Here is a 12,177-nt window from a genome sequence, read left to right as displayed (position 1 = left end):
GCAAAGCTGCCTGCCATCCAGGACCTCTACACCAGGCGGTGTCAGAGGAAGGCCCTGAAAATTGTCAAAGACCCCAGCCACCCCAGTCATAGACTGTTCTCTCTACTACTGCATAGCAAGTAGTACCGGAGTGCCAAGTCTAGGACAAAAAGGCTTCTCAACTGTTTTTACCCCCAAGCCATAAAACAGGTAACCAAATGGTTACCCGGACTATTTGCATTGGGTTCCCCCTTCCCAACCCCTCTTTTACGCTGCTGCTACTCTCTGTTTATCTTATATGCATAATCACTTTAACTATACATTCATGTACATACTTCCTTAATTGGTCCGACCAACCAGTGCTCCCGCACATTGGCTAACTGGGCTACCTGCATTGTGTCCCACCACCCACCACCCTCCACCCGCAAACCCCTCTTTTACGCTACTGCTACTCTCTGTTCATCATATATGCATAGTCACTTTAACCATACCCACATGTACAGACTACCTCAATAAGCCTGACTAACCGGTGTCTATATAGCCTTGCTACTGTTATTTTCAAATGTCTTTTTGCTGTTGTTTTATTTCTTTACTTACCCACACACACACACACACACACACACACCTTTTTCTTTCGCACTATTGGTTAGAGCCTGTAAGTAAGCATTTCACTGTAAGGTCTACACCTGTTGTATTCGGCACACGTGACAAAATAAACTTTGATTTTATTTGAACTAATGGCCAGGAAACAACAGGGGTTGTTTCCAACTTTTTAACTCCAAATATCCATTCCTCAGTCTCAGTTCCTTAATATGAAGCCTTGGGAAGTGGGGGTTAACGATAGGTCAGTAAAGTACATCAAAGTGCCATAGTTCTAACAGATCCTGCGAGAAAGCAACTGTTTATCGATTCCCAAAAAGTGGACTCAAGTATCCTAAACTTTGGTGTGTTGACTGTAACAGGACTGCTACACTGCAAGTGTAACTTGTACAGAGTGTGAGACGATCCCATTCATTTCTATTAAACTTGGGCGTAAGCAGCAAGGCTCTGTGAGAGGCTCGCGCTGCTCAGTGTAAAATTTTGCTCAGCTTTCATTTTCAAGAATTCAATGCACACGGCTCACGCCGAGTACACTTGATCAAGTGGCGCTTAAGCTCTGCTCACTCCGGAGAAAGTGACAAGTCCGCTGGAAGTCAGTTGTCAGTTTGATTACATGGTTTTGTTATATGGAGACATGTCAATATTGTTGATGATTTTAAGAATTAGGTGTGTATGATAATGTCATATGGGTGCCTATGCTGTTGCTAATAGGCTACGTGCCTTTTAACCATAGGCTCGATGCTGTAGCCAAATTACTTGACACTAGCCTATTTAGGCAGTCTTCCATCTTTCACATCCACCTAAAGCGACACTGATCTGGTTTATCCAAAGTTTGGCTTTTATCTGAAGTTGTTTAATCTTCCTTCTCTGGGGTTGGGTTTCTTTTGGATATCTGGACCCACTCCTGTTCATACGTGATGGGCAAGTTGTTGACCTGGTTTTTGTTTCAATTCCACTGGGTCAAATTAGGAGCCTGCCCTTGGTCTGTAGCACTTTGTTGCTTTATTGAATAGGTCAATCACAGGTAATATGTTTTGTTTTGTTGTGCATGTCTGTGTTTGCGTATATTCCTCTATGTTTGTATGGGTCCATCATGTCAGTAAATGACTGGTTTGTGCAATACTTTATGTAGGGTAGATTGTTCCCTTCAAAGCTATCAAACTACTAATTTACCAAGGGTCATGCATTGATTTTTCTCTATTAAAATACTACAACAACTAGGCGCAAGTTGACACCCTGGTTCGATTCCAGACTGTATCAAAACCGGCTGTGATTCGGAGTACCATAGGGCGGCGCACAATTGGCCCAGCGTCGTCCGGGTTTGGCCGGTGTAGGCCGTCATTGTAAATGAGAATCTGTTCTTAACTGACTTGCCTAGTTAAATAAAAATACATGAATAAGTTGACCTACTAACCCCTCGTTGACATTAGACTACATTTGAATTTACATGCATTAATCACATTGACTGTATCTGTGGATCATTAGTCGATTTAGTAGATCAAGTTATTCAAACAAAGTGTTTGGCTTGTTAGCATGTTTATTGCAGTGCTTATGTTGACTCTTCATGTAGATGGATGTTGGGTGTTGGCAAAGCTTTCCCTTTGTTTTTCCAATTTTATGTTTTCATGGCCTGTAGACTGTGTCATAGTAACCTGTGGGGAGACAATGACTAAGAAGCTCTGTGAATTCTCTCTCATGCTCTCTCTCGCTTTCAATTCAATTCAAGGGATTTATTGGCATGGGAAACATGTTTATTGCCAATGCAAGTGGAAATGATACTAAACAAAAGTGAAATAAACTAACAGTAAACATTACACTCACAAAAGTTTTTAAATATTTCAAATGTATTATGGTTATATATGTATAGTGTTGTAACAATGTGCAAATAGTTTAAGTACGAAAGGGAAAATAAATCTCTCTCTCTTCCTCCCCCATTTGTTTTCTCCATGCAGGGCCAGTATTAGTATTGTATTATAAGTATTGTAGGATCTCAGGGCGGACACTCTAATTACAAAGCCACTAGAAAAACCAAGCCACACTCTATTGATCCCTTTAGCTGGATTGAGGAATTTCATGGGGGGCTGGCAAAAAAGGTGTGACCGATATTAGCGACGCACAATATTATCGGCCTTCATATTGCTATATTTCTATGCTGATATTGTGGGACAATAATTTTTAGGCCTATATTGTTGCCTAAACCAAATGTGATGTCCACTCATGTCCCAAAGTAAAAACATCCCACAAATGTTCTGCCCCCATTGTGTAACTTTTACAAAGTGTCAAAAAATTACATAAAAAATTGTAGCTGCGATCATGATCATCATGGCCAAAAAAATTTGCCCAGAATTTTCGTGTTGGTGCATCCTTATGCCTAATAGTCCGAAAAGAGATGGCTTTGTTTTAGCGATGATATGCCACTTACTGTAGGCTTATATGGTTAACACAACCCAAAACGGGTCTTCCATTTTACAGTCTTTCCCCCTTCTGTTAAAATAGCTGCAAGAATATTCACCCGGGGCAGGGCCCGAAGCCTACCTCCATTTGTCAAATGTAACCCAAGTCCGCCTTGCATCGCTCATTCAGCAGTCAAGCCTAATTACAAATGTGCGTGTGTCTTTTTACTTTCTGAAGGGCTTCCAGGTGTATCGTTATAGGGCCCCAGAGCACACCGAAGAGATCAAAGCGCTGCCCTACGGGCTTCAGCTCCTGTTACCCCATGCGCTCAGCTCCTGCCCTTTAATTGATTAAGTCATTCTCATGCCGACACCCCACCCCAGATCGCGTATGGTACCGTAAAGTGCTATCCTGCCTCCACCTTTTGAAACACTACATAAACAGCACTAAATCTCCAGGCTCTTGACAATACAGTCCCCACAATCAACAACCTCAACAGCCGCTACCACATTTCTGTCTGTCCCAAATGTCACCCTATTCCCTATATAGTGCACTACTTTTTACCAGGGCGCATAAGCGTGCCAATCCAGGACGCATCCACTATTTCATATTGCTAGTGTAGCTCGGAGCCGGGACAGCCGGCAAGGCTGTTCCCTGTTCCCGCCTCGTTATTAACTACCCCTCTGCCAACAAGGCCACTCGACGAAAGTCTATTCTTGAAGGTAATGAATACTTGTCTAGATATATTATTTAGAGCGACACAGCAAAGGAGAGAGGCTGACGCACAGAGAGAGGAAATCTCCTGGGGTTATCTGGTAAAGATATTTCGGCTCCCCAGGGGGGAAACAGACAGATGGGGTTTGGGCAAAAGTAGTGTTGGGGAAAGTAACCAATATCCCCTGTAAGGCTTCAATGACTTACAAGTTGCATTCTTTGCAAGGTATAGAGACGGTTAGGGCCATGGTCAACTAACCACGTAGCTTTGCAGACTTATTGGCTCAGTCGTCCCTTTAGGAACCTGCTGGCATAAACGAACATGAATTGGGGTGTGTGTGTGTATGCGTGTATATGTGCATGCAGTGTTTTCCCTAAGCGTCGGTCAAATTGCCACATACAGACTCATTTTCTGCAAGATTTTTTCAAAATTCACTCTTTTTAAATATTGGTGCAGCCTGAGTGTCATAGATTATTAACCGAGCACAAAAATGCTAACCTCTGTTATTGTAATGGTGAGAGGTTAGCATGTTTTGGGGGTATGATATTTTTGCATCTGTAATTTTCTCACTCATCATTATTCATGATTAATTCAGGACTATCTGTAATCATGGTAGCATCCACATTAATGTAGATGTGTTTACAAACATATTATATTCTTATTTACAATAAAGGTGACTCCAAAATGACACAATACATTATTTACCATTCATTTCTATTGGGCACAAAATCATCTGAAATACAACCAAAACAAACAGCAAATGCATCCAACAAGTTTGTAGAGTCACAAGCTTGATGTAATGATTGCATGCTCGGAATATGGGAGAAAATACTAAACCTTTTGATTACTTTAATACAAATATAAGTTAATTTATTCCAATACTTTTGGTCACCTAAAATGGGGGGGACTATGTACAGAAAGTGCTGTAATTTCTAAACGGTTCACCCGATATGAATGACAATATCTTCAAATTAAAGGTGACAGTCTGCACTTTAACACCATAGTCATTGTATAATTTCAAATCCAAAGTGCTAGAGTACAGAGACAAAAAAAGTCATAGAAAATGGTCACAATCCCAATACTTTTCGAGTTCATCCTAGACTAGAGGAAAACCTGCTTCAGTCTGCTTTACACATAACACTGGGAGAGGAATTTACCTTTCAGCATAACCTGTAACACAAGGCCAAATCTACACTAGTTGGTTATAAAAAAGACAGTTAATGAGTGGCCAAGTTACAGTTTTGACACATCTTCTTGAAAATCTATGGCAAGACTGTCTAGACATGATCCCCAACACCTTGACAGAGCTTGAATAATTTTGAAAAGAATAATGGGCAAATATTGCACAATTCAGGTGTGCAGAGACTTGCCTAATAAAACTTTAAGCTGCAATCGTTGCCAAAGGTGTTTCTAACATATATTGACTCGGGGGAGAATACTAATCTAATCGAGGTATATTTGTGTTTTATTTTTCATATATTTTAAAAAGATATATCATTTTTCCTCCACTTTATCATTAGAGTAATTTGTGTAGATCAATGACAAAAATATATGTTAAATTCATTCAATACCACTTTGTAAAATGTGAAATCCAAGGTGGGTGAATACTTATGGTACCCATTGTTGGTTATTTAGTTTGCTTGTCAGCAAGAACAGTAGTTTTTTTTCAGTTAGTCATTTAGGACATCTACTTTGTGCATGACCCAAGTGATTTTTCCAACAATTGTTTACAGACAGATTATTTCACTTATAATTCACTGTATCACAAATCCAGTGGGTCAGAAGTTTACATACACGAAGTTGACTGTGCCAGAAAATGATGTCATGGCTTTAGAAGCTTCTGATAGGCTAATTGACATAATTTGAGTCAATTGGAGGTGTACCTGTGGATGTATTTCAAGGCCTAACTACAAACTCAATGCCTCTTTGCTTCTAAGTGCAATGCATTTCGCCAGAATTTTCACATCGCAACATTGAAGTGTTAGAGGCCTCCAGTTTTTTTTAAATGGACTGGATCTTTATTCTTACCAGCTGTGTCCTGTTTTAGTAGTAATGAAATCAGACCTTGTTGAGTACTTGAAAGTCTACCATTTGTATAAGAGTAATTAAAACATGCTAATAATGAATCTTTGAGTACATCAAAAAAGGTCTGATATACTTCTACTGGTATGCTGTCAAGCCCTGGTGTTTTTCCAGACTGAAAAGATTTTATTCCCTCAAAATTCCCTTTTCTGTAAGTTGGCGTTCACACAGGTCTTTCTGTAAATTTGTTAATTTTACATTATTACTTGGAAGGAAATCCTTACCGTTAACATCATTCAGTGGAAATGGAGGAGACTGGAAAGAAAACATGCTTAAAATATTTTGCTTCCTGGGTAACTCCATTTGTAATGAGTTTCTGTAAATTCTTTTTGGTAGAATTTCTATGTTGAAGATTCAATTTTCACAATTTTCCATCCAATTCGCTTTATTTTTGTAATACATTACACTTGATCATTTTTGAATAAGTACCTCCAATTTGTTTTTCCTCTAACCTATTTTGTGCCTCTATAGTACAGTTTCCATCACCATCTGCCTGCGCTGTAGCTTCCTCTATTTCCTTTATTATTCTAATCTCTCTTGACCTAAACTGCTTTTGTTTTAATGATGAGTATTTTATTGAATGCCCTCTAAAAGTACATTTGAAAGTGTCCCATACAATAAGGGATCTGCTGTACCTATGTTGTACAAAAAAAAGTAATTTATGAATTTCTTTGTCTTAGTTCAGAACAAATTGTCATCCAATAGGCTTTGATTAAATGTCCAATATCCCCGTCCACGTGGAAACTCTGTAAGAGTTATATGGAGGCCAATTAGATGGTGGTGCGATTGCATTCGATCTCCTATTAATACTTGTTTAACTTTTGATGCCAGCAAGAACGAGACCAGGAAGTAATGAAGACGGCTAGCTTGATTAAGCCTCCTCCATGTATATCTCACTAGGTCAGGGTTTTTCAAACTCCATATATCCACTAGTTTTAATGTATCCATGATCTTTGTGATCTCCTTAAGTGCTTGAGGGTGATAGTTTGTAGAGTGATTTCCTTTACGGTCCATTGAGGTACTTAAAATCGTATTATAATCTCCCACCATAATAATAGATTCTTCCATTGCTTGTGAGCTCAATAGATTATTATATATAGTTTCGAACAAGTGTGGATCATCCTTATTTGGCAAATATAGATTAATTAGCCAAATCTGTTTTTGGTTCAATAGCATATTTAAAATAATTCACCTTCCTTGCTGATCAGTTTGCACTATCGGATCAACATTTGTATTAATTAGTATAATCACTCGTTTTGAGTTTCTTTGCCCATGACAAAAATATATTTTTCCCTCTGTCCTTTTTCCTCCCAACCTCATCTATATTTGTAGAATGAGTTTCCTGTAAACAATAGATATATTCTTTCTCTTTTAGCCATGTAAAAATGTATAGTCTTTTTTGGATCTGCAAAGCCATTACAATTATAACTTGCTTTACTAATTTTCCCACTTACCATAATGATACCCAAGTTCAATTAAACTAAAATTAGTCCAACCCTGTTTTAAGTCCACGGTTCCATACGGCATGAATATTTAAAAAATAATTATTATTTTAAATATTTTTTTTATTGTTCATGCCAAAAAAATAAAAATAAAATGTTTTTGTAAAAAACAAATGAATCCATATTTGTACAGTGTAATGCGGTGCAAATATGTATCGGGGACTACTTCAACAGGAGGTAGCTATCACTCATAGCCAAGTTGTAATCTACTAGTCCTTGAACATTTGGTTGTTTACCAATAATTTATCCACCACTAGACAAACATTATTCTTCTCTGCTCAGAGCCCTTTGAAAGTGGGGTACAGGGCACGTCGTCTCTCCACTATTTCATGAGTAAATTGTTCATTAATAGAGAATGGGGTGTTCTTCAAATCCCTACCCTGTTGTAACAAGGCAATTTTCATTTTGTAGTGGGTTAGCATAGCTACGATCGGGCGGGGCCTTCCCTCTCCTCTGCCACTGAAACGGTGAGCTCTTTGAAAATCAATTGTTTCCACCTGTTCTTCCGTCATCTTGAGATTACGTTTCATGAACACGGATTTTTTTCCTCTGTTGACTGATAGTTTTCGTCCTCCTTTATTCTCATTATAACAATATTATTTTTCATACTTCTGCACTTTAGATCAAGTAATTAGGATTTCATTGTTTTATTATAATACCGTAGCCTCTCTGTGGTATCTTTAAGGGAGTTCATGGTAGTTTTCAATATCTTATTTTACGCTCGTATTTCTTCCATTTTATTACTGTAATAAATTCCTGTTTTTAAGGCCTCAACCTCCCCCAGTAGCCCAGGCAATATATCCTTTTTTTTTTTTTTTTAACTGCTCGCTCATGCTTGTAAGCAATCTTCTGGAGACATAGTTATAAAAACTTCCCCCTCCAATGTTAAATTAGGAATTTTAGATGCTGCTTTCCTCCTGTTTCGCTCACAGAACTCGGCGAAACATAGTCAGACTCTGCTGTTTTTTTTTGCAGGAAGGTTGTCCTCCGCATTAGGAACGTGCTGGCTTCACTACAACATGTTAGCTTCTGTGTTATCTGAGACAATTGGCTAGTTACTTTTGCCCCGTGTTACTTTCGTCCCGGTTCTCCCCGAGCTAACAGGATCAATGAGCTTGAAATCGATCAGCTCACTGGTGGTGTGTGAGATGAATCCAATCTCTTGTAGCCTCATGGTCTCATTAGCCTGATCCAAGATCTATATTTCTAGTGGATAGACAATATGGTTAATCAGAAAATAGCCTAATTAGTGGGAAGAAAACAGCTAAACAACAATGCTATCACATCAAAGCAACTCTGCAACTCTGCAACTTCACCTATTGACTTTGAAGAACATTTGAACATTTTAAAGCAAATATACAGTGCCTAGTGAGTCTACACACCCCTTGCACTGTTCTTCACATTTTTGCTGCCTTAAAAGTAAATCTAAAACAAGATTAAATTAGATTTTCTTTCTGCAGATCTACACAACCGACCCCACATCTTCAATGTATCACATCTAAATGTATCACAAGTGCATCTTGTTATGGGAATGTTTGTCATTGGCAAAGACTACGGAGTGTTTTAGGATAAAAAAATTAACTAAATAGAGCTAAGCACAGGCAAATACCAGAGGAAAACCTGGTTCAGTCAGCTTTCCAACAGACACTGGGAGACAAATTCACCTGTCAGCAGGACAATAACCTAAAACAAAGGCCAAATCTACACTGGAATTGATTACCAAGACCACATTGAATATTCCTGAGTGGCCTAGTTACAGTTTTGACTTAAATCAGCTTGCAAATTTATGGCAAGACTTGAAAATTGCTTTCTAGCAATGATCAACAACCAACTTGACAGAGCTTGAAGAATTAAAAAAATAAAATAATAATGTGCGAATATTGTACATTTCAGGTGTTCAAAGCTCTTAGAGACTTACTCAGAAAGACTCACAGCTGTAATCGCAGCCGAAGGTGATTCTAGGTCATTTTCAATAAATTTGCACAAATTTCTAAAATCAAGTATTCACTATGTTATTATGAGGTATTGTGTGTAGATGGATGAGAATATATATTTTTTAAATCCATTTTGAATTCAGGCTGTAACAACACAGTGTGGAATAAATGAAGGGGTATGAATACTTACTGAAGGCATTGTTTTTGTCAAAATTGCTCAAGCTCAGTAAATGCGGTTGGGAATCATTGATGAACAACTATTCAAAGCTTGTGTCTAATCATCAAGCACATTTAAGTCAGGACAGGGACTGGACCACACAGGAACACTAAACACCTTGGTGTGTCTTTGGCATCCAGGGACCAACCCTACTTAGCTTCAGAGCTAAGCCAGCAGTGTGCAGCAGGGTGGTATGCTGCTAAACCAGCAGTGGGCTGCAGGGTGGTATGCTGCTAGCTGTAAAGTTGTATGCTGCTGGCATACATGTAGGCAGGGGATAAGTGTCTAGGCATCAGGATAGATAATAATAAGAGTAAAAAGTATCAGCATCGTATATGGTGGGTGTATGTATGTGTCAGTGTGTGTGTGTCAGTGTGTGTATATATGTGTGTTAGCAAAGTATTAATTGATGAACACTGTTTGTGTACTGTATGGTTGCATTCACCCCCAATTCTTACAATACATGTAACATGCTTGCTATAGCTGTGCTCTGTTCTTTGGTTGTCTTTCTCCAGCTCAGGTCAGGATGTCCAGAGAGCCAGTGTAATCATCAACCTGCCAAACCTGGTGCGTCAAAATCCAGCAGAGACCTTCCGACGGGTAGTGCCAAAAGTTCGGGTGGGCCAATGAATCTGTTCTACTCTAAAACATAATATTCATATTAACCACTGTACTGTTGTAAAACCGACATTTTATGACTGAATAGAAACATTAACTAATAACAAATGTCCATGAAATTATAATTATTCCTTTTTGGTGTGTCTTGTGACTACATGTCCATAGTAACAAATGGTCAATTAACCTCTTCACTCCTAACCCTTCCCCACTGCTAACCCCCTCTCGCCTTCTGACACAGGAAGTACTGCACGTAGCCGGGGCAGACATGCAGCTAGCGGCGGCAGGCTCCTTCCTGACCTTGCTCCAGGATGACATTGTCCTCATCCAGACGCACACCCACTCCATCCTACAGATCGTTTTACTTAACCTGGACCACCGGGACACAGGTCAGCATGGTTCTTATAAGCATAACATAAGAGATGTCATAAGAAGTCGTGATGATAATAACTTATGACAGGCTACCACAACTGATTCGACAAGATCATGGCAGGAAGTTAAAGTTGTCTTCAACGTGTCATTAGCATGGCATTAGTAAGCAAATAACTTATGCCAAACCAGACTGATTTGACAAAAACCAAGGCAGTAAGGTTTGGCGATGTCAGCCTTTATCCTATCGTGATTATGTACCCATAAAACATTGTGATATACAATGGTATCGCCCCTATTGGCCACCCCCCAAAAAAAACAAAAAACGCAACAACAACAAAAAATCCACTATAGCGAGAAGTCGAATGATACAACCAATGGTCCCTCTCCCATCTGACTGCCACACAGAGGAAATGTCAGCCCGCGCAGAGAAGCATGAGATTTTCCCTCAACTTTCTAGAGTTTTCCACTTTAGTTAACACTATCAACGTTTTGTTCTACTGTGGGAATTGTGATCTAATCAACGCAATATTAGCCACTTTCAATGTAACATTCTGAAACAGAATTAACTATGCAAAACTTGGAATGCAAAACTAACTGTGCAAGAGATTTGTAGGCAGAGGACATTGGAGTGGGATTCTATTGCATTGACAGGCACGCTCAGACCTGACTGGTGCGCCATAACCAATCAGAGCTGCAGTAGGCCTGTATGCAAATAGCCATTGCCATATATGGATCTGTACCATTCACTTTGAACTGGACTTGGTTTACAAAAAAGTTGGTACTTTTTGGAGAAATGTCCTCTGGTCTGATGAAACAAAAATAGAACTGTTTGGCCATAATGACCATCGTTATGTTTGGAGGAAAAAGGGGGAGGCTTGCAAGCCGAAGAACACCATCTCAACCGTGAAGCACGGGGTGGCAGCATCATGTTGTTGGGGTGCTTTACTGCAGGAGGAACTGGTGCACTTCACAAAATAGTCGGCATCACGAGGCAGGAAAATTATGTAGATATATTGAAGGAACATCAAGACATCAGTCAGGATGTTAAAAGCTTGGTCGCAAATGGGTCTTCCAAATGGACAATGACCCCAAGCATACTTTCAAAGTTGTGGCAAAATGGCTAAAGGACAACAAAGTCAAGGTATTGGAGTGGCCATCACAAAGCCCTGACCTCAATCTTATAGACAATTTGTGGGCAGAACTGAAGAAGTGTGTGTGTGTGAGCAAGGAGGCCACCATACCTGACTCAGTTACACCAGCTCTGTCAGGAGGAATGGGCCAAAATTTACCCAATTTATTGTGGGAAGCCTGTGGAAGGCTACCCGAAACTATTTAAAGGCAATGCTACCAAATACTAATTGAGTGAAATAAATCATTGTCTCTACTATTATTCTGACATTTCACATTCTTAAAATAAAGTGGTGGTCCTAACTGACCTAAAACAGGGAATTTTTACTGCGATTAAATGTCAGGAATTGTGAGAAACTGAGTTTAAATGTATTTGGTTAAGGTGTATGTAAACTTCCGACTTCAACACAGTGCTAGCTGTGTCACTACAGATCCTGGTTCAATTCTAGGCTGTGTCGCAGCCGGCCGGGACCTGGAGACCCATGAGGTGGTGCACAATTTGCCCAGCGCCGTCGGGGTTAGGTTGCCCGGGATGTACTTGTCTCATCGCGCTCTAACGACTTCTGTGGCGGGCCGGGCTCATGCACGCTGACATGGTCACCAGGTGTACGGTGTTTCTTCTGACACATTGGTGCAGCT

The 12,177-nt window shown here is 39.7% G+C and overlaps 1 protein-coding gene across 6 annotated transcripts in view; it reads left to right on the top strand.

The window, feature by feature from the left end:
* The window catches only part of ppp4r4 (protein phosphatase 4, regulatory subunit 4), a 124,041-nt gene that overhangs the window by 47,602 nt on the left and 64,262 nt on the right, over positions 1-12,177 (top strand). For all 6 annotated transcript variants that reach the window (XM_024420580.2, XM_024420578.2, XM_024420577.2 and 3 more), the window contains 2 exons: positions 9,939-10,041; positions 10,280-10,427. In XM_024420580.2, coding sequence (XP_024276348.1) covers positions 9,939-10,041; positions 10,280-10,427 — 251 coding nt within the window. The remainder of the gene's footprint in view (positions 1-9,938; positions 10,042-10,279; positions 10,428-12,177) is intronic.

Source organism: Oncorhynchus tshawytscha, linkage group LG05 (assembly GCF_018296145.1).
Source record: "Oncorhynchus tshawytscha isolate Ot180627B linkage group LG05, Otsh_v2.0, whole genome shotgun sequence".
Classification (NCBI taxonomy): domain Eukaryota; kingdom Metazoa; phylum Chordata; class Actinopteri; order Salmoniformes; family Salmonidae; genus Oncorhynchus; species Oncorhynchus tshawytscha.
This window is presented reverse-complemented; position numbering and strand designations above follow the sequence as displayed.